General features: G+C 51.6%; 4 protein-coding genes across 4 annotated transcripts; 1 reads left to right on the top strand and 3 right to left on the bottom strand.

Moving 5' to 3' along the window:
* The first annotated feature begins 4,236 nt into the window (after positions 1-4,236).
* Positions 4,237-6,094, top strand: RanGAP (Ran GTPase activating protein). Its single transcript, XM_018641487.2, has one exon. The coding sequence runs from the start codon at positions 4,237-4,239 to the stop codon at positions 5,812-5,814; it is 1,578 nt and encodes a 525-aa protein (XP_018497003.1). The 3' UTR covers positions 5,815-6,094.
* A 766-nt stretch (positions 6,095-6,860) lies between these two features.
* Positions 6,861-8,336, bottom strand: LOC100902430 (pH-response regulator protein palI/RIM9). The gene is made up of 8 exons (XM_003748597.1): positions 8,314-8,336; positions 8,134-8,225; positions 7,940-7,996; positions 7,793-7,864; positions 7,626-7,697; positions 7,375-7,446; positions 7,175-7,282; positions 6,861-7,033 (listed from the first exon to the last, which is right to left on the bottom strand). Exons 2-8 carry the CDS (start codon positions 8,216-8,218, stop codon positions 6,924-6,926), a joined length of 576 nt encoding a protein of 191 aa, XP_003748645.1. The 5' UTR covers positions 8,219-8,225; positions 8,314-8,336; the 3' UTR covers positions 6,861-6,923.
* A 2,374-nt stretch (positions 8,337-10,710) lies between these two features.
* Positions 10,711-11,604, bottom strand: LOC114828509 (uncharacterized). Its single transcript, XM_029112931.1, has 3 exons — positions 11,473-11,604; positions 11,068-11,361; positions 10,711-10,968 (listed from the first exon to the last, which is right to left on the bottom strand). The coding sequence occupies exons 1-3, from the start codon at positions 11,602-11,604 to the stop codon at positions 10,711-10,713; spliced, it is 684 nt and encodes a 227-aa protein (XP_028968764.1).
* Positions 11,605-13,180: 1,576 nt separating this feature from the next.
* l(2)k01209 (uridine-cytidine kinase-like lethal (2) k01209) lies at positions 13,181-18,589 on the bottom strand. The gene is made up of 8 exons (XM_003748596.3): positions 18,385-18,589; positions 15,929-16,080; positions 15,338-15,546; positions 14,601-15,185; positions 14,298-14,457; positions 14,019-14,197; positions 13,608-13,839; positions 13,181-13,477 (listed from the first exon to the last, which is right to left on the bottom strand). The coding sequence occupies exons 1-8, from the start codon at positions 18,432-18,434 to the stop codon at positions 13,428-13,430; spliced, it is 1,617 nt and encodes a 538-aa protein (XP_003748644.1). The 5' UTR covers positions 18,435-18,589; the 3' UTR covers positions 13,181-13,427.
* Between the last annotated feature and the right edge of the window lie 3,500 nt (positions 18,590-22,089).

Genomic DNA, 22,089 nt, shown 5'->3' with positions numbered 1-22,089 from the left:
GTGTACTTCGCTGAGAACGTTCCGTTGGCGATGCCTCGCCACCGGACACAAACAACTCGTCGCCGACCAAGTCATCGGCGAAGTCTCAACGCCGACTTCTAAACGTCGGATAGCTCAACGCCGAGACAACTCTACGCCGAGACAACTCATCGCCGGACAAGCGAAGCCGAGAACCTGTCGCTAACTCGATCCTGGCTCAGGAGGCACACTGCTTGAAAATGATGCGTCCAGATGATTTGCTTTCCCAAGTACACAGCTTGACGATTGGTACTTCCAGACAAGTCAACGACTTCCACACGTTGACGGCAGTCGAATACCTACGCGGGTGCGCAGAGACCTTTCTTTTGAAACCTTGAATGATTGCGTGCATATCGGAAAAAGCTCGATAAAAAGTAACTAAGCGGACGTGGTTGATGAACACTGCCGCAGTTCTGGCCGTTTTCGCAGATTCTACGCTTAAGACTTGTCATGAGGTCATGTGAGAATAAAATGACATAAATATGACGAAGCAGGAACGCAACATCTGATTTGAGCTGAGCGCATCATATTCGCAGAGAACATCCGGAGCAGGCTAAGTTTCGGCGTTGAGTTGACCGGCGATCAATTGTCCGGCGATCAATTGTCCGGCGCTAGGTTGTCCCGGCGCGGCGTTGGCTTGTCCGGCGATGAGTTGTCTCGGCTTCGAGTTGTCTCGGCGTTGAGCCATCCGGCGTTGAGAAGTCGGCGTTGAGGTTTCGGCGATGATCTGGTCGGCGATGATCTGGTCGGCGATGAGTTGGTCGGCGATGTGTTGGTCAGCGATGAATTGTCATGTACCGCTCGCCACGGATCGTCTGGGGCCTCGTTTGCCCTCGGGAGTTATCAGGAGACAGTCTTTCCGGGCAGCTGAGCCGGTCGGAGCTCTTGCGCAGCCATCGATGAGGACTCTCTTTTTTGAGGAATCTCCTAGCTGACATAACACACTTTATCATAGTAAAGAATGATAGCTGCCTAGGCTTCCGTGGTGCCGGCACGGCTCGATGACGCGACGGTACGCGGTCTCGGAGCTCTCGTTCGCTTCGCCTGCCTAGCCCGTTGCGGCACTCTATGTGATTTTCATGGTATCGGCGCAGCTTAAGCGCAATTTGAGCGCAACTTAGTTCGAGCGCACGAGTTCCAACCCACGCGCGCGGGCTTCGAGACGGAGCTCCAGCTCTGATTGTGGCATTTTTCCTCGATGGAAGACCCGTTAGTCTCCGTGTCTGCTAGACTCAAAGCCATCCGTCTTTCCAAACCGCATCGTCCCTGACTATATACAAAATATGGATACGTACGCTAGCTACGTACACCGTGCGCGTATTCTTGGAGGAATAATGAACGCCCGCATGCCGTCCAAGGTCGACGAGGGTATCAGCTCTCATGGCTCTAATTGACTCTCTCTCCAACACAGTCCCAAGCCAGATACGCAGCTTGAGACCCCTCATTTTGATAGCGGATTTTCCATAATTCCCAGCGGCACAGGATGCGAAGATACTCGCGCCTCCACTATCAATATGGCAATCCGCTCTGGCATGGGACTCTAAACATACCATCGAATCTCGATTTCAAAACTTCGATCTTGTAGGGCTGTAGGTTCCAGATTTGGAGTAAGGTGCCGAGGTCGATGACTGTAGAAGAATTCATCCAGAAAAATGAAGTGGATGAAATAATCGGAACCCTCCCTCAGAAGCGTGATCCGATGTCCTTGAAAATGATTTCAAGGCTTCTCTGTCTTCTGAAAATCCCCTGCTCGAATTCCTCACAGGGGTTACATCGGTTTTTTGGCCACATCTGTCACCTTCTGTTTAATTGACATAGGCCCGAAAACACCACGGGGTCCGTACGGATTGCCTGGACCTCCGTGCATGGGTCCTGGTAGAGCATGTGACTGCATCATTCGAGGTACGGGGCCTCCCGAAGAACCTCCGAGGCCACCGCCTCTCCCTGGAAACAACATCTGCCGCACATTATAGAGCTGCGCCAGGGATTTTCTTCTGTGAAGTCTTTGTAGGTGCGTCAGGTCTTCGTCGGAGCCCCTGACCCCGAGATCCGGTCTACCCGGGTGCGGGCCCCGCGCGGAGGGTCCATCTATTGCGAACAGTGTGTTCACAGGTGAATTTCCTGGGACAATAGTGCCACCGTTCTTAACGCGGGGACCGTCAGCGCCCGGAATCCCGGAAGATTAGCCCTTCATTGGACCTTGGAGTTTACCCGGAAAGAAGTGATTGCCCATGTAAGCAGGTTGATTAGGCGAACCGCCCATCGGCCCAGCCGGCAGGGTACCTCCAGGACCCCAACCTGGACTCATCGGGCCCATCATGGCGTGTCTTCCCTCTAACCTCTGCCAGGTGCATGGCTGTGCACAGTCGAACGCTGCAACTGAGGGGAACTGTACACACAGAACAGCTTCAGCAGCTTGGTTCGCCATGTTCCTCGTTAGAATGACGAGTGGCGTGCCTGAGGCGTGTTTTCGGGTCTCGTTAATGGGGTTGTCCGCTCGCCCCTCGGGTAGACGTCGATGAGTATTCGTTCTTGCGATTACCCCAAGGCTCGTCACTTTGGCACCTCCCGGACACACTGACGCCGGCTTCGAGCTTCTCAGCTTGGGCTCAATCTGTCAAGAAAGAATCGTCATACATAAGCCGGATGGCGCAGTGAAATCTGAACTCAAATCGAGAAGTTCTCCGGGAGACATCTCATACAATCGATCGTGGAGTAAGCGACACACTCAGAGAAGTCACTCATGTTGCCCTCGACGTGACGGAATATCAAAGCTGCATATTCGCGTCGATGCCCACGAGCTCCGGAAATTGGTTCCGAGCCGATGAGGAGCGCAAATCCCTTGCTATGACTGGGCCGTATCTATCTTCTGGGTTAAGTCGTATCGATGGGGGAAGAACCATCTCCCGCGTATTGTTGTTCGGATCCCCGTAGAATGCTCTGTCGTGGGCACATCATTCGTTTAACATCCACCGAGATCGTTCTGACAATCACACAACCTTGCCTAGTTTCCCCTCGCCGGGGACACCAACCAACCTTTACATCATCATTATTAGATAAATTGCCGTCTAGCGATTGTGCCACGAAGTCGGTGAGTCCGGGGTAATCCTCCCTCGCAAGGGACGTCATTCGAAGCAGCCGCGAGCGGCGCCAATTCTCCACGGAGTCAATTGGTGTCGTGTGGTGGAACTGTCAGATTGAGTTGGAAGAGTCTAGAGATGGGGTAGACTCCGGATGCCGATTTCTGCCAACTGAGTAAGCTTCCGCCTACCTTACGCCTAACGCCCGACTTACGGTCGTCTGTAAACTGTATGTCAGCAGACCGAGCACTGATCTCTATTAGCCTTCAACAGGAGATTAGTCTCCGTGGACATCTGCCACGAATCATCTCCGTATTCTTGATGAATGTGGAGGCAACGATTCGCCGTCAATGCGGAGGTTCTCGAACTTCAGAAGCAGAGGGCTCAGCTCTACCGTCTGCAGCTCCGAGCCTGCCTTTCTGTGAAACCGTCGAACTAATTCCGAGTACCCGAGCCCGAGAACCAACAACACGACCGAACAGAGGTCTGATGGCAGAGCTTCGGGCACACTATAAGTGAATGGGGATGCTCAGGGAGTGGCTGTTCAGCTAGACACTGAGAAGTTTGTCTCTCCTGAGATCGTTTCCTTTTCGGAGTGCGGCAGGTCGATTTCCCCGACTCGATCAAATACTCGGCGACTCACTGTCACTTATCTTGTCAAGAAAATGATCCGATGCCAAAGAGACCGGAGAGCGCTCGGTCAGCCTGGAGATCTCAGCAAAGATCATCAACATCGCTCCTTCTCTCTTCGGACGACGAAACCTTTTCTCTTTGATCCCTCGAAGGTCTTCCTCGAGACAGATTCTGATCGGCGATCTTCTTGAACTCTCTCCGATGTTCTGATATCGAGATAAATTGCTTCGAAACGCTGACGAGCGCACAAGCCGAATCAGAAAGCAAATCACTGCCCCCGAGAGCATGGGGGGCGGTCGTCAGCAGCGCTGCTGTCTGCTGCTTATCGAAATATTTACTTTCGGGAGAAACGTTTTCGCCGTGCGGCAAATTCTTAAGGGAGTTGCTGGGAATTGTCTTTTCTCGAAGATACGGATATTTTTCGTGCTATAATTTCACTCGACCGTTATCGTCGCTGGAGATACTCCCGATCGCCGTTGGCAGTGCGTCGCGTCAATCCAGAGAAATGGCCATCAACGTCGATTCATTGACGGAAAGATTCGAATCGCAGACTCTAGATCAGGACGAGGTGGTGAACTTCAAAGGAGCTGGGAAGAAACTCGACAACAGAGAGGACATCGAGCCAGTCTGTCAGGCTCTAGCGGAAAAGCCCGATGTCACGATTTTCTGTCTCCAGGGCAACACCCTCGGCTCCGATGCGGCGAAGTGTCTCGGTGATTCGTTATCAAAGTGTCCGAAACTCCAGCGGTTGCAATGCGAGGACATTTTCACGGGTCGCATGAAGACAGACATTCCTGTTTCCTTGGGACATTTCTCGACGGGACTCATATCATCCGGATGTCAGCTCGTGGAGCTCGACTTCTCGGGAAACGCGTTCGGTGAGCTTGCCATCAACGCTCTGTACAGCCTTCTGACGGCGTCAACGTGTTTCTCCCTCAGAGAGCTACGGCTTCACAACACGGGTCTGGGACCCTCGGGCGGTGTGAGATTAGCCCAAGCTCTCCTGGAATGTCTAGAGAAATCTGAGGGAGCCTTCAGGCTCGAAACGTTCGTGTGCGGTCGCTCGCGACTCGAGAACGAGGGCGCCAAAGCGCTGGCCAAGTTCTTCGCCAACTCACCGGATCTCAAGGAACTCATCATCCCACAGAACGGAATCTTCAAGGAGGGTCTCACAGCGATAGGCGAAGCGCTCACAAACTGTCCCGAAATTCTCGCACTCAACGTCAACGATAACATCTTGAGTGCGCACGGAGCGGAAATGATCAAAACCTATCTCGCTCAGTTGACCTCTTTACGGTATTTGAATGTCGGAGACTGCGTTCTGAGATCGAAGGGAGCCGAGCACCTAGCGGAAGCGATTCAAGAGCTCCACGATTTGCGAGAATTGCATCTCGGTCATAACGAGATAGAGATCGACGCCGGGCTGAAGATTGTTGAAGCTGTAGCCAACAAAGCGAACCTCAGCGTTCTCGAACTCGACGGAAACTGCTTCGGAAAACAAGGTATCGCACTGATTGAGGACCGAATGGAGAAACTCGGTCTCATCGAGGCCCTGTGTGCTTTCAGCGAAGACGAGGATGAAGCGGACGAGGACGAGGATGACGATGGTGACGGTTCCACTTTTGAGAGTTTCGCCGCCAGCCCGACATTGGAATCGCTCTTACAACTTCAGAATCCCCGGGAGCAGTCCCAGGCGTACTTGGAGAACTTCCAGTGCCTGAGTCACGCAGGTTTCCTGAGGATCCTTGTTAAAATCGCATCCGCCTGCGATGGGTCTGAAGAAGCGGTAGAGAAGGCGACTGAATGCGCAGCACCTGTCATGGAGAAAATCGCCCAACTGAAATACGAACCGAACGCGCTCGTGAACGAGTTCGCAGTCCACTACGGTTTCGTCAAAGACGAGGAAAGGAGTGTCAGGACCTTGAAGGATATCACGGGGCTCTTACTGATCACCGCGAGCTTCCTCAATCGTCTCCCCGTGGAGGTTTCGAGCGCACTGAAAACCTTCGTGTTGAACATGGACGCCACTAAATGCTCGAAGACTCATATCAAGAAGGTACTGTCGCTCTACGAAAGCTTCTGAATGAATCCATGAGATCTCAATAAGGGATTCCCAACGCTCAAGTTTGATGTGATTCGGCTTTACAACCCTCTCGGAACATCAGACATCCCATTGATCATCCCGTTTCACCGTGCCCCGAACTTGGCTTTTGCATGGAGCTACGTCTGTAGAGGAATGTCGATTGCGAGAATCGTTCCCAACTGGATAGTATTTTACATCGAAGAAGTTGTATTTTTCTCACTCGTGATGATTTGAACATGTAAATGTAAAGTAAAATTAATGATCTATTGAAATGTATTCGGTATCGACTTCCTTCCGAGATCAAATGTGAACAATGAGCCGGAATAATTCAGATGAGTCTGCTCTTTCCCCCGCAGTTTAGCGACGGTTCATCTCGTGCTCACCGCATGCTTCAGTAAGTGACGGCGAGAGTCTCTGCGAGCGAATCAGGCTCCCCCGGATCGCAATCGAGAGATTTTTTCGAAACCGAGCAGCGCCGAGGTTCTACAAGGCACTGTATCCTGGCGTCCTGACCTCGCACACAAGGACTCATCGATAATCAATCTCATTCGATAAACGCGGATTTCCAATCTTTCTTCCCTCCCACACCACGGCATCCTTTGTGACTGCAGCGAGTCCTGAAACATGCATGTCCAGCCGTCTTTCAGGTATGTTCTCGGAAGACCGGTCAGAGCTTAGCACATCTCTGACCACAATCACAGCTCTCGAAGGACGGCCGAATCGAACAGCAAGGGAGTTTTGCTCCCTCTGCATTGTAGTTGGTCACGGGCGAGAGTTCTGCAGGGTCTCGAGAAGCGACTCCTAATTGCCGGGCTCTGATTCCGAATTCTGCATCGCGTTCGTTCCGCCCCTCCTCGGTCGTGGTAAGACTCCCCTCTCCCAGGAGATTAAATTCGATCTGATCTGTTCTCTCCGGTACGATCGGCGCGAGACTGCACTGACCTCCCACGGGCAGTTATGAGCTGCGCGCAGGCGTCATCCGCTCGGTTTTCTGTTGATGCATCCCTTACCGGCTGCATGGCGGCCGCATGTCAGTATGCAGATTATTTCGAATTACTTTATTTGATTCGCTTCTCATTCCCTGACTCGATCTCCTTCGAACATCCAGCTCATTGGCTGCTCCCGGGGACGATGGCTCCAGTCCGATAACCGTTCGGGTTATTTCCTACGGTAGCCTGCTGTCCGTATCCTCGACTGCCCGGTGGCAAGAAACCCGTCTCTGGAATAGATTTGTCGGATGAGATTTTTCGGCTGTTCACCAGCTCACTTGTCGCCTCGCGAATCTTTTCGCCGTCATTCACGGGCTGGGTGCCGCATCAGATTCATGCAGGGAAAGCGGGTTCCAAGTTCCGAGACTCACGATGGCCCGGGACGATTACTCCGGTTCTGTAGCCGTGAGGATTATCTCCGGTTGTTGCCTGTTGTCCGTGGCCACTGTGGCCGGGCGGCAAGGGGAGCTTACCGGTCTCTGAGGATGGTGAGACATCAGCAACAAGAATCGGGGCGATCGGAGGATATTTCCGTCAAGGGCATTATTGAATCTCGAGGAAGTTCACTCACGACATGTTTGTCCGGTAGTGGCTTGTCCGCCGTAGGAGGAATGGCCAGGCGGCAGAGGCAATTTGCCAGTATCTGGAGCGGGCATTCCTCAGACTTTTAAAGGTTGACGCGTGAAAATATCGAAAGCGAATGAATGTACCTCAGGAAGCAGCACGCGCTCGCAAAGCTCGACGATGGAGCCGAGCCTTTGACCCAAAAGCGACGATCGCTTCCGAATCTCGGCTCCCGGAGTCACCTCAATCCTTACTTACGATAGGTTTGTCCGGTTGTCGCTTGCCGGCCGTGGCCCTGATGGCCTGGAGGTAGAGGTCGCTTCCCTGTATCTGGTGCCGAAAAGAGTTTTTGATTTGGTGCTAGCGAGTCTGAAATGCGGAGTTCTCTCAAAGGGGAGTTCCCCGGGACCCTCCGGGTGACTTACAGCGCTGTTGTCCTCCTATAGTCGCTTGCTGTCCGTAAGAGGAATGACCAGGCGGCGCGGGGTAGCCGTTCGCTGAAATCGACGTACCGTCCTCAGACTCGAATCTCAGCGACTGATCTTGTCCACTTCGAATATACATGTACGTACCGTTCCCAGTCGTAGCCTGCTGGCCATACGCTGGACTTCCGGGTGGAAGAGGAGAACCTGAATAAGATCGATTTGAGTCGACCGATCCCAATATGATTCACATCATAGTCGAATTGCGGACTGAGCGATTACGGTATAATTTCGATTTCACCGGGAGGATTCGTCGGCCAAATTATCGCTAGAGGTGCGCTCACCTTGTCGTTGGCCATAAGACTCGTGACCCGGTGGTGCTTGAGCGGATGCCAAGGTAGCGAGTGTACAAAGAACGAATACTTTCATTTTGCTGCTGAGGAGAAAGAAAACATCATTGCGATGAGAGATTGCTAGGGTTCGAGCGAGTCATGTGAAATAGCCGGGGCACATGGGGCGCTCACATGTCGATGTCGGTAGACAGGAAGCTCCCTCAAAAGCTGGGAGTGCTCCTTTTATAGGAAAAGTAACCCTTCCCCTTCCCAAGTGGGAAATCCTTGAGAATTCTGGTTTTTCCTTCCTCTCTCTCTTCAACGATAGTGGTGATTACGAACTGTCAATTTTAGAATCTCATTTTCTCGGAGGTATGATGACACGGCAGCTCCCTGGGGTTTCCATCAGCTTCAGCCGAGGCAGGATGTCGCGGCACCGCCGCGCTCCGCGTCTTCGGCTCTTCTTATTCCGCGTACCGTCTATTCGTCTATTGTATCCGATGCTCCTCCAGAAACGGATGGCGTAGAACTCTTCCGAGATGTCAATCGACGTTCCCGTTCCGTCTTCGAGCCCCGTCAATCTCGCGCACACATAAGTAGGTCCACACGACAGTCTCACAGTCATAAGTAGGTGTCTCCCATCGTTCCTGCGACTTTCTCTGTGAATGTTCCGGAGCTCTATGCCGCCCGGGACTCCGATTTGCATTTCCTTCGCTCAGCTCAACGAAGACGATGCGGCTGGTTTGAACGTCTAATTTCCAGGCCCATAATTGAAGAAACCCAATAAATTGAAGAGACGAGTAGAGGATTGTTTTTTGGCTGATCACGATTTCTGGAAGCTTGAATCTTGGATCCGGTCCAATGGTGATCGGCAAAAAAATGTCTGGTCATTCCCAGGAAGCGGTAGAGCTCGGATGCGAAACTAATTGATTGTCGAATCGCGGCTCATACGGCACCCTGGAATGAATCGTCTGTATCGCAAGTCTTTGGTTTAAAACATCCCGCAATCGATCCTGAACAAGAGCATCCCCGTTTAGTTTTCGATCCTCTCGTCAGGCCTTCATCCGTTCCAGCTTGCCCGTCTATGTATCGATCCGACGTCGGACCACTGGGGGACCGGGAAGAGAGACGTTTCACCGTTTCCAGGGAAGCAAGCTCGGATTCATGCCGTTCCTGAAGCCAGATCCGTTGCTTTCTCCGAGAATGCCGAGGATTTCCGGGACCCTAGGTGCTCGTATATAGGAGCATGCCGGCTGATTGGAGCGCCGACAGGGGACCAGATGCACCGGGAGAACATGTGACACGGGAAGAAAATACCAGAAGTTCACCATTCGCAGGAAAGCAAAAATTGCTCTCTCATTCTCAGCTGGCATCATTGCACTGTCATCGCTTTCCTGATTTGTCTTCAGTCATTCCGGTCGCAATTTTTTCAGCTTGTCTTCAGTCACGTCAAATCCGTCTTTCCCCACAAGCACCACTCGCTCACTCGTGACGAATAATTAAGGGAAGACTTAGCGAATCGACTGCTGTGGTGATGCTCATTTTGAAGAAGACTCCACGATCGGTGATTTCGCCTCTGCGCTCGGTGTGAGACTAACTTAGTGTCAATCCGGCTAAACAGAAACCGATGAGGAATGACATGGAGATAAGGGTCACTCCGACCCACAATCGGAGCAGACAGATCTTATTGGAGGCATCGAGCCCGATGCGGATTCTTTCCTCTCATCCGTAAGTGGAGCCCCAGTCTTCGGCGCTCGCTGCCCTCCCTCTACGACCACATCTCTAATCCCGGAATCGTCTGATGGCGCCTCGTTTTTATCGCCACCGCAACTATTGTCCAACTTGCGGACTTCCTCTAATTAGTCGAATCCGATAGTATCAGGTATTTCCTGGTCAACCAGCGGTTGGTTCCGAGCTCCCTTGCTCTCTGATTTTGGCCCTGGCTCTGACTCATGAGCTTCAAGGTGGGCCAATTCCCGACGAAGCGCGGGGTGTCGTGGTTGTCGGGGACTTACCGTGAGGGAACGCAGGAGGGGCTTGTTTCTGAAATGAATTTCGATTCCGTCATGGAATCGTCAGCTTCTGTGATTCGAGACAAGACGCGATCTTCTGGGAGACTCATCGGGAGTCAGTTTCCCGACAATGCAGTTTTATCATGATTCTCCCTGAGCGTCGATTCCCGTGACCCGTGACGCACCGGTTGCTGTCTCGCCTCCCCCGTGACCTCAGGTGTTCTTCGCACCTTAGGATGAGGATTTTCATGGAATCAGCTGTCTCTGTCCAGCTAAAAGTCGAGCTTGAGACTCATCGTGATGCGAAACAAGAGTCGGGCGCCAATCAGAGGGATGTGTAAAATCTGAAATGAAGGAGTTCATCTCACCCGGTGGTGAGAACGCTCGAACCTTCATTCCTGACGGAAGTTCATCGTTTCATTGCAGGAAATATCGTTTATTCGAGGATATCATCGTGAACGCGCGTTTTTCGGGAGACTCTGTCTCCCCCGAGAGTCTTGCGGGGGGCAGCTTAGGCAGCTCTTCCTCCGCCCCATGCCCTGTGTTTAGATGAAAAAAAAGCATCCTACATTCGGGTCTACCTGAATAAGAACAACATGTAGAGCATGGACCCCAGAAGAGGCAAGCTTATTAATTTTGACTTCTCCACCGCATTAGAGCAGTAGCTGCCTCCCCATCCTCTTATGATTTTTTCCAGAGAATTCTTCCCTTCTCCCTCCATCCGTCTTCCTCCGCATTTCGCTGCAGTGTATTTCTGGAGCAGACACGCTCCGTGATCGATCAGGGCATTGCAGGTTGCTTGTCTGTCTAGAAGACGCTCGAATCTCAGGATTTCCTAGAAAATATCAGAGGAGCGATCATCGGCTGGAACGCTGGGGCTCAGCGAATCGAGGAGCCGGCTAGTTTTCACGCAGTATTTCGATCTTAGCCTCACCTTCCAGGTGTACATGGTGACGTTATGCGATCTGCATTGAGCGTCAGCTTCGAGGTAGCATCTCGCATTTTGGAGGGCATTCTGGATCAGAGTCCTATCTCTCGTGTCGCACAGCAACTTCAACACGCTGACCGCCGCTCGGATTATTTTTTCTTTTTCCACATCTGGAGCATCACAGTTTGCGTACTGTGTTAAATAGCATTCCACGAGTTCTTGGAATCCCGAACAAAATTGTGCGATATCAGTGCCGTCCGGGTGGAATGGACGCATCCTGTTTGGATACGATTTGATGATCTGTGGAGCGGATAATAATCGAGACTGAGAGCTCCGATTAGAGCCGTTCGGTTTGCGTTGCCGAGGAACTGTATTTCGATAATCTCCGAGAAGATGAACGAAAGTACTTACTTCCTCGAAGAACGAGAAATCCCGCTCGATGAAACGATTCGTACAGGTCTCATACTGTTGTGGATTGCACACCTCGGCTCCAGCACACACGATGCCGAACACAATGAAGCTAAGACACCGAAACCAATACATGACGGTATCCGATGGTTATTTTTCCCGTCTTTCCGGTCGTGAGCCTTCGATTTCAAGTCATTTTCAACCTCGAATGGCGTGGAACCGTTTGTAGCGCGCGGCAACTGTCTCGGTTGCTCCGCTCGATTCTCAACCCGATTCACGACTTCCAAGGCATTCGAGATTGCGAGATTCGACAGGAAGGGTCCTCCCGTGACCGGAGAGCAAAAGCGGAGCCAACAAACGCGGAACTTGTAATCTTTCGGTTGAAACAAACGACAGGCAGCCGCGTGGGCAGCGAGCGGTATGGCGAACGGACTGCGACTGAAACGAAGTTCATTAGAAGTGCTAGGAATTCAAGTTTCAAAACGCAACACCTCATCTAGATGACAGGGATTCCGCAACATTCTGATTGCCGCTCGAACTCAATCTTAGTAAGCAGATATTCATTTTTTCTCACGAGATTCTCAGGTGCCTGCGGACTGGTCAACGGCGCTCGCCCACGTCGGCTCTTGCTTCACACGCTTCGGCTAGCTTTTCTCCTTGTTCCGAGCGGCTTCCGCTATAAGTTATCCATTCCCTCACCATGACAGTCAAGACTTTATATAAGACCGCTTCAGAGGGTCGGCAGATCGATGCGGCGCAACCGCGGCGACTCCGTCATAGTCATAGAGGAATATAGGTTCCGTTTGGTACGTTAGTTTTAAGAATTCAGAATATAGGCTTGATTCATCTCTCGACATAACTACAAAAGTTCATGGAGCGAGTCATAGCTCAGGCAGAGATTAGGATCTCCCCGGCCGAGATTACTGCCATAGGCAGGTAGATCTATTATCGTTTAGAGAAAGGCATCCCTCTTTTTCAGCGATCTCCTCGTAGGCTGCGACACATACTCCAGATTGACAACCACATCCTCCTCTCGATTCTCATATCTTTCCCTGTTCAGTGATGTGAGGAGAGAAGCTATTCTCTGCACACAGGAGACAAATTATTGTTGATTTTTTTTTTATTCATCATGAGCATCATTGGTCATTACAGCATTCTTCTGAATATTCAGCTCGAGTACATCGTTTGATTGATATAAAAAAATATTATCCTCTCCCGGGCTTGTTGGCCCTGACATTCGGTGATTTAGGTCAATCCTTACAATTTGTAGATGGAACAAATATATCATAATACCTAATTAGAGACATCAAGAGATGGCACTGTGAAGTTAGAATCTTAAAACGCGAGCAATGATTCAGCTCCTCCACGGATTACACAGACACGAGACGGGTCATATACGACGGATACGATTTAGGATCCGCTTTAGGAAATACCCATATTTTAGGAATACTGTCGATCGGAATGTGACGCACGATGGTACTCGATGATTCGGATCCAGTGCGGAGATTCAAACTGGTGTTTCTTCCGGCTGCGACTCTTCTACCAGGTAAATTGACTTCATTCGGTAAATATTTACAAAAGACGGAAGGAGCCTTGCATCACCCATCGTCTGTTACAAACCCGTCAAACGGGGTAATGCAAGGCCCTGGCCGCGGTTGAGGACTCCGGACGCGATTTGTAGGCTTTATTTCAGGTTATCATATCCATTGCTGACCGCTGATGAATTATGGGGGATGTCGCAAGAACAGTATACAGGAGCACATCCGTACTTGGAAGAGACTCTTCTCATTGCAGCGAGGAGTTGCCTCGCACATGGCGAATTCCGCGTGGTCCGCACCTCCCTCCGTGCATCGATTCCTTGTTTCTCTCAAGGAACTTTGACTATGCTTTCCTTCTTTTTCTCCGTTTTCGCCATCCGCAGAGCAGTATTCCAAGGCAAAGCTTCTTTGCCGCAGGCTCTAGCTGTATGAAATAGCTTCGGTGCCAAAGTATCGGTCTCCGAAGTTTCCTGTAAGATGCATTTTTCTCAGTTCGGCTCCTCGGTATGTCTAGGCTAGGAGGGATCCGGGCCGGGAATATTGTCTCAAACTCGCGCCGAATCATTCCCGAAAAAGGCGAAAAGTCTCCCTAGGCCTTACCGATACCAGGCTTGATGTAAAACTTGTCGTTGATCTCGGGATCGACCGCTGTGGTGACGATTTGTACTTTGGGGAAGGCGTAGGCGATCGATTGAACTCCCGAGGAGGCCATCAGCAGTGAGCACAAAGTTATATTGTCTTCAGGAACGTCGTGGTCGAGGAGGACTCGGATGGCCATCATGGATGCGGCTCCCGTGGCGACGGTTGCGTCCATCAGAAATATCCGGTAGTCCTGACGAAAATAGAGAGTGGACCTCGAGCTCATGGTACAAAGTGAGGTTGGAAGGTTGGGCCGCCCGATGCGCTCACTAACTCATTGGAACTTTCACTTCCTGGCTTGACCTCAGCGGACAAGCTTGAAGATCGCGGTCAGAGCAAACCAACGGACCATCAAAGGAACAGAGACCATACCTGTATGTCTTTTGGCAGTCGAAGATAGTAGAGTTCGGGCTCGCCGGTCATGGTGTTCGTTTGGATGAGGATTTTCCCGAGTCGGACATTTTTCAGTACGTCACACAATGCTTGCTCCATCGTCTCTCCGGCGCGAAGGATGCTAACCCCGCAGATTTTACCCGCTCCGCTTTTCATGCCTAGGGGAAAATCACTTTTCGTCAATTGGCTGAAGATTCGCTTGCATACGAATGTTTCGCGATGACTGGCACGCAAGACGAAGCATCTCGAAGCGCGGACCTTCATAGACGAGGTTCTGTTGAGTCTCGACGATGATCTGCTTGAAAGGAAGTAGCGACAACGATTCCTCGATCAACAAACGCATCAGTCTCTTCGAGTAGAAGATGAAAGAATCGCGATCCGTGTCCCGATTCCGGATGAACGTATGGATCCCTCGAACCTGCCGGGACAAAAACATCCATGTCTCCTTAGAAGTGTCGCGAAGATGGAGAACGCCGAGACTGGTGGGAGATCCACCGTTTCTCCGCCTGGAGACTTCTCAAATTCACCGATGAACCAAGGAATCGAATTCCGCCCACTCACCTGCGAAGTCTCGGGTAGAATGTGCAGACTGGTTGGCATCGGCTGGTCGTTGTGGATTTCGGCCAGTGCAGAGCGGAGTTTCAATCCGCGTGCTTGCAGCTGCGCATGCACATGATGCACTATGAGGTCGATGGCAACTGTGTTCTCGCCCCCTCTGGGCACCACAAGATCGGCGTGCCGCATGGTGGGCGCGATGTGTAGATCGTAAGAAGGCTTCACAAAACGCTCGTATTGACTGAGACATCCAATGAGATCACGACCGCGCTCCGATATGTCGCGTTTCAATCTACGCGCTAGACGAATATCCGAGTCGGTGTCGATGAACGCCTTCATGTCCATCATGTCGAGCAGGTCTTTGTGGGCGAAGCATAAAATTCCTTCGAATATGATCACGTTCGCTCCGTACATGAACTTGAAGCGCTTTTCGCGTGCATGTGTCACGAAATTGTACACGGGAACCTCGACCCGTTTGCCTTCTTTCAGCTTCTTCAATGTATCGATCAAAAGATCGAAGTCGAAAGCATCTGGATGATCGAAATTGTACTTGTTCTTTTCGGCTTGCTCATGCTGGTCCTCGTTGAGCACCTGGAGGATTGCGGCGATACGTTTAACGAAAACGAGTTCGAACAGTGACGACAATGAGCCCGAACGCATATGATGTATACCGATTCCGATATGATCGACTATCTGGACATCGGCATCGACCGGGAGATGAAAGCCTACCGTACCGCACTGACCTTATAGAATGAGTCCATGCTGAGCAATGTGACCCAGGGTACGTTGAGAGCTTCGATGATCTTCTTCGCGACTGTGGTTTTACCAGAAGCGCTGCCCCCACAGATACCGATAACGAATGGTTCGATGGTTTGGCCATGTTTATCGTACCACGGAGGCCTTCCGGCTGTGTATATGGTGCGCTGTCTGGTTCGAATCACTGGAGGGTCACCTTCAAACACGTCGAGGAACTTCTTAGAAACGTAGACAAACGCAACTGACGAGAAGTTCTGCCCCCTATATGATTGGGTCGTTCGCCAATGGAACATTGCCGTCCTCGGAGCGTGAGCACTCTAGCAAGGGATGTTGATGAACGCGCACGAGGTCCGATCATAAATCAAGATCATAGTCACTGAGCTTATAGAGTTCGGAACTATAGAATGATGATCTCGAGAGCGATCTCGAAACGCTGGATGAATCATCAGAGGGTAGGTATCCCATATCCGTCGGACACTAATGCATACCAAGTCTTTGGCCAGAACGGCGCTCGAGATCGTTCCCTACGGAGCACGAGGGTGTTCCATTATCTACAGCCCGGGCTACGCCGAACTTACCTTTGTTCGAAGAGGCAGAAAAAGTCCTTTCCCGCCGGTGAGTTTTGTTTTGATTCCTTGAGGCAGAGGGTGAGGTTGGTGTCTCCACTTTGGTCTCGAACTCTAGCTGAACATCGATTGTACCGCCGCCGAAGTCTTCGCTGTTTTCGCTGCTGCAGGGGAAGAACACCTCTAAAATGCCGATTTTCCATCCGCTTGACGGGGAGCCGGGTCTCATCTTCACGACTTTCCGTCATTCTAACGTGATTGACCCGTGGGGGTATAATTAATCGTTCTATCCGACCGAGCGAGTTCCATTCATCTTCGATTTCTTTAGACAGAGCCAAGGGAGCGAATATCCGGGTACGATCGAGACAATGATTCGCTTTCATCCCTTGGCTCTCGAGGTCCAGCGGAAAGGCTCCCTTTGAGCCATCACATCCGGAGAATTTCCCCGCTCCATCCGTATTTGGCATATTCATCGCAAAAAATATAAGTGTTACCAGTATTCAGTTCTCTGCCAGTGGGCCGTATCCACATAAGTGAAGGGCGGGATCCGCCATCTGTTCCAAGCAAACTTTTCGCTTCCGACTGAGCTGAATTCAGCGTTGACAATACTATCTGAAGCTCAACTTCTCCACGTAGCTCGTTACGGGCCTGAGAGGAGCAAACTTGCTCTTGGACCTCGGCGCGGCATGGCGGCGACGTCGACGCATGCGGTAAGGTGGTATGCTATCGTACGGATCGTAGTCGATCCGTGAGAGTCAAGTGAAAATATATCTTGGACGAGTTCGATGTCATTCGTGGAGCGATGAGAAGTCCCTTCCCGCAAGAAAAAACGATAACGTTACATAAGGTCAACAAACTTTTCTTGGCGATTTGCCGACAGCATCCTCGCTGAGTATCACCTCGGCAAAACTTTCCTTTCGCAGTTCGGGTGTACGGAGGCTCGAATTCGACCGCAGTCAGTAAGCTCCTTTCTCGCAGGCCAGAACTACTGATCGGGGGGATCGAGATCGAATTCAGCATAATGTCCTCGACCATCGTGAGATACCCAAAACTGTCGAGCATTCGAGCTTCCGGGATGACGGGCGGGCAGGCTCTCCAGTCGGATGTGTCCACGCGGACAACCTTATCGCTGCTGGAGCGTTTGACAACAATATGAGTCCTACCATCATTTAGAGCAGCCGATCAGCAGAGTCAAGTGACACTGCACCCTCAAAGCCCTCTCGCGATTTCTTTGAAAGCTAATGATGATGCTCGAAGCATCAGTGGATGCGACCCGCTTAACAAACTATCATCCAACGCGAAAGTCGGGGTTGCAGTGCCGGGTGCAAAATTAATTCATATGAGCTACAGGTTTCCCCTTACGGAGTGAAACCCTGATGTAACCGACTCCGAGGACCGAGCAAAACGGTCCCTTACATCCGACGTCTGTTAAGTCCAAACATAGACCTTGAGGGGCCCAGACTGTATCGGAGGGGCCACCCAAAGGTTCGCACCAGAATCCCTTCCATAACATTAAAGATGCATCAATGATTCTGACTAAGATCTCATGCTCGATCACACTTGAAGAAGTTTCTGCCTCGCAAGAGAAGGTCCGTTTTGATCGAGCTGAGTCCTATGGGACGAGATAGGACCCGGGCCGAGGAATCAGTCTCAGCTCCGACTGTCCCTGATTTGGTCCGCTAGGCCAAGTTTACCAACAAGGGAGAGCCCATAGGCTCGGCCGGGACCGAGCAATCGGTCCGTTATGAAGAAGAAAGAGGAAGCGTAGGAGGGAGGAAGCCTCTACGGTTTATAAAAATTGATTTCAACACAGAAACTATATATCTCCATTCGAGCAAGTCCTCATTCCCCATTCCTCGCGTCTTTCGGCTCATCATTCAAATACGATGCTAAATAAGTCAATGTATAATAAGTTTCCCAGGGGACGCGCCATGGACGATCTCGAATTTGGCGGAGCCCGAAGCGCGATGGAATGGTGAACCATTTGGAATCGAGAGGACGCGCGTATCCCGACCCGTCCTAGAGTTCTAGAATATGCCGTTCCACATCGGAGAAGCGACATCACCGTCGAACTGAGCTCCGATTCGCAGAAGCAGACACGCACCACGTGTCATGGGCCTACAATGACGATATGTCCGACCAAAAGACTGGTGGCCGTTTTTCTCCTCGGGAATATCCGCCGGAATACACCGAGGTATTGTGAGAATGAAAATCTTCTGCCTCTGTTCCCAGGAGCCCACATTCCGTGCTCCGTTATTCATTGGAATATTCATCCCGAGTCGTAACTCCGGGGGCCGCAGGCGCAGCCGCCATCAACGAGCAAGTGAACGCAAGCAGGTCACAGGGTTCCCTTAACAACATCGCGCCACACGGCAACTCCGGAGAGTGTCGCCGTTGTGGCAATCGTTGGTGATAACGCAGACAGTCATAATCATCAAGCTTGGCCGATGGTGACGAATCGGGCTTACCACTCAGAACTCGCAGAGCTCGGAGGATCACGGCCCGTCACGGCGACCATCGCGCCTGGTCCGGGAATCTTGGGCGAACTAAGGTCGCTGGCACTTCCGACAATTGAAGCACAGCCTATGATTCTTGTCCGTGCGAACTTGACCGGAAAACTTCTCTTTTGCCCGGTCGGACGACGGGTTGGTTGGTGCTCGGTCGGTCGGGGGCCACCGACTGAACGCGAGTGCTACCTTGCCGTTGGTTCAGCACGGCGGAAAGCAGACGGCGAGGATGGGGAGAGAAAGGGCGGCCACAGTCAACACGCAGTTCGAGACACGGGACTAGGAGAAGTTGCATCCGTTAGCGATCCGATTCAGACATCTCATTTCCCCGTCGGTTTCCAGGGATTTCTTAGAGTACAAAAATCACCGTCAAGTTTCCCAAGAATAAGTTTCACTCTTCGAAAGAGGAGTTCGTCTCCGGGGCGCAATAAGATATCAGCGGAGCCTCGGGCTCATGGCCCTGGGGCGGTGTATCGCGGGATCATCATTCCGGAACCGGTCCGAGAAAGCTGGAAAGCGGAGGCAGAAGTCACCAATGCATCCGAGGCGACCGATTCCATTCTCGATCGCATCAAACTTTTTCACACTGCGGGAGACCGTGACAGTGAGTTTGTCGAGCCTCGCGCCGCTCTTTCAGGAAAAAGAAGCCGCGACGATTAGTCAGCCGGCTGGCGAATGCCTCGATGGTGGAACCGCCAACTCACAGCAAGCTCTATAAATACAACGGCACACCGAGCCGAATACGCCCAAAGGAACGCCGAACTCTTGAGCCTTGGTCCCACGTGTTTCCGATGCCGCGTAATAAAATCCGTTCGTCGACGATCGGTGGGATCGAGGATCGCCGACGGGGCTACAAGCTCAGCCATTAGAGTGCTCGACAAGAAGCCTCTCCATGGGAAAAGCGATAACCTGGCATTCTGCAATTGCCATTCACGGCAGCATCAATCGCCTAAACAATCTCGACGGGGATTTCACCGAGGAGCGAACTTCTTATCGAAAGTTGAAGGGAAGCTTGCGAAAGGCTATGATTGAGCGCAAGGAGCGGTCGTGTACACCGCTGAGACCAACGCATCAGAAGTCGGTGCCTGGACCACACCATACTACGAGACTTCAGCGAGCTCGGCAGCAGCGAAAATCTATTTTTCGGATCGGTACAGAGGTCTCTGGAGAAGCTCTTCACGGCGATCGTATGTTTCGGCAAAAAAGGTGCGGTATCTAAGTTCCTAGATCGTGACGGATGAATTCCTCTCCCGTTGGCAGTAAGAATCGTCGTGAATTTTCTGACGGACTTGATACGCACCTCACAGGAGAGTTGCCGACTACTAGGAAGCTGTCGTCCTCGTGATTGCACTTGGGTCTCCGCTCCATATCATCTACCACTATCGGGTTACAGCTGCAATCTGCGCTCCAAAGTTGAGCGCTTTCGCAATGGGGAAAATTCCCTCGAAGATTGAGCACGTCTCAGCGATCGAGGCTGGGTTGAGGTATTGAAAGCACAGCTCGTTCGCAGCATTGATTTCTAGCGTTGATGTGGAGAGTGCCAAGTGCTCAGTGATTCTCCGAATTGGTATCAATCGCGGTGTCAATCCGATAGCGGTTGGTTATGGACCTTGTCCCGACGCGTTCGAGCCGAAGTGGATCTTGGAAAGAACTCCTCATCGAATACTGAGAGATGATCGCTGCCTCGACAGGGAGACTCACCGATTCTCCATCAAGTGAGACCTTATGGGGATTTTCATGAAACGAAAGGCTTGAGCCCGATGTGGATCCTGACAGCGCTCCATCTCCTGGGGCACCATCCCATCGAATCTGCTCTCGTTCGTGCTGGTCGATACGTACCTATATGTATGGTATAGTTTTCACAGTCGATGCCCTCGACATACTCCCCCCTCGAGCTCGCGGACTGCTTCCGCATGGATTTGGTGCCTAGACTCCTATGACAGCGCTCGGCTGCACAAACTTCGCGAAAATGGAGGATAGAGAGGGTCAGTTCCTGGGGGCGAATTTCGCATAGCTGTCCCACCACCCGTCTACCGACTTCGGGGACCCGTCTTTAGCGATGACGACTCGTTCCTCCCAGGACAAAAGCGTGAGTATTTCCACGCCGTCAGTCGGATATATTCGAAGTACTGCTCCAGAGACGCGATCGCTGACAGGCTTCACGGGAAGTGGGGCAGAGTCATCAGAAAACTGTGGTTCACAAAGCTCCTCAGAGGAACGCAATTTCATCCGTCGTGGATTTTTCCCTTTCTAAAGCGCTTGGCAGGAAATCCCGGAGCGAGGCTAATGAGTTCCCGGATCGTGGGACGGATGCACGATTCCACGATGATCAGTATCGAACGAACCGGTCCCTGGATATATCGCTCCGATGCAGCGATCATCGCGATGAACAGTACCGGGCAAGCCAACCCCCTTCTCCATGGAGCACTCATCGCCTTCTTTGTCAGACGAATTGATCGACACACCGCGACTGAAAACAGCGGTGTCACCGATCTGACCGAGAGGAATCCGTCGTTTTTCGCTCGGATGCACGGTTGCTCTCCCCGAAGCCCTGAAGTAGTTATCTCAGCTTGAGCCCGTCCCGCGTAGGAGCTTCTGCATCCTCAAATTGCGGACTTCATCTCTGGGTACATCAGTGCTTCTCATACTTGGTTCGGTACGGCCCAAAGGGAGGAGATGTTCCCCGAGCTGGCGATAGTGTAGCGTTACTGTGACTGACCTGCACTACATAAATGTTTATCTGCGATTTTTGGAGGCGATAGGAGTCGAAAGGCGATCCCGTTCCGCACTGGGCAGCTCTGCCTCAGCTCCACAATAAGTATAATACTATATGACGGTATGTCAAACTGTGAACTTGAGTTTTGGACCATTGTGAAAGCTGGCCATCGGGACCGCGGTTACGGAGAGTATTAGTCAGGGATCTTCCAAGGACGACGGTCGGTTCGGTCCGAAACAAAAGTAGAGAAACATTCTCGAGTTTATGGTGTAACGAAGTGATTCTTGGAAGCGCTCGTAATAAGCGCCGGCGCGGACTCGAAACACGATACTCTCGAAATGGAACGATGCTTTTCACCGCATCGAGCCTCACGACACTATACCTAGAACATATCTACGAAACAATCTCGAACATCGCTTTATCAGTCAATCAGCCCGTCATTCGATTGATCCCATGAATCGATCAATCCATCCATCCCACATGGAGTCTATCGGCTCCATCAGCATTCGGAAATGAAAACCCCCAACAGTATAGCGTGCGAGCACATCCACCCAGTCTTGGTGAAGAAACACGCGGAAGCTTATCGCTAGCGCTGGAACGTGACGCTCGATTACACTGCGATGCGTGGTGTGTGCCCGAGAGTCCAGTTACGGACTGCTCTGATCGCACAGTCTCTCGTGAGCTATCTTCCCTCAAAATACGATTAACGCTTAAATCCAGGATGAAGATGATCTCTCAGGAATCCGCGCGTTCTCGCTTGACTCGCTGGAAGGTCCTCGCGCAAATAGGTCCTCCCACGAGTTTCGGACAGTTTAAAGCCGAAGGATCGGACCCCTCACGAGCGCACGACATCGGATCTTCCCTCCGATTCTTCTTCCTCTGAAAACTTTCATACTGTGGACCGAAGGGGAATCACTTTCGTCAACTTACCCATTTGGCTGCCGCAACTC

This window comes from Galendromus occidentalis, unplaced genomic scaffold (genome assembly GCF_000255335.2).
Source record: "Galendromus occidentalis unplaced genomic scaffold, Mocc_1.1 scf7180000077538, whole genome shotgun sequence".
Taxonomy (NCBI): Eukaryota; Metazoa; Arthropoda; class Arachnida; order Mesostigmata; family Phytoseiidae; genus Galendromus; species Galendromus occidentalis.
This window is presented reverse-complemented; position numbering and strand designations above follow the sequence as displayed.

Bases quoted from the DNA above. Each gene is read 5' to 3' on its own strand.
- RanGAP (XM_018641487.2), top strand. From the start codon at position 4,237: ATGGCCATCAACGTCGATTCATTGACGGAAAGATTCGAATCGCAGACT.
- LOC100902430 (XM_003748597.1), bottom strand. From the start codon at position 8,218: ATGAAAGTATTCGTTCTTTGTACACTCGCTACCTTGGCATCCGCTCAA. The intron at 7,865-7,939 runs GTACGTACATGT...CGTCGATTTCAG, and splicing joins GCAGGCTACGACTGGGAACG to CGAACGGCTACCCCGCGCCG. The intron at 7,283-7,374 runs GTGAGTGAACTT...CACCATCCTCAG, and splicing joins CACTACCGGACAAACATGTC to AGACCGGTAAGCTCCCCTTG.
- LOC114828509 (XM_029112931.1), bottom strand. From the start codon at position 11,604: ATGTATTGGTTTCGGTGTCTTAGCTTCATTGTGTTCGGCATCGTGTGT. The intron at 11,362-11,472 runs GTAAGTACTTTC...TCCGCTCCACAG, and splicing joins ATTTCTCGTTCTTCGAGGAA to ATCATCAAATCGTATCCAAA. The intron at 10,969-11,067 runs GTGAGGCTAAGA...GATATTTTCTAG, and splicing joins TCACCATGTACACCTGGAAG to GAAATCCTGAGATTCGAGCG.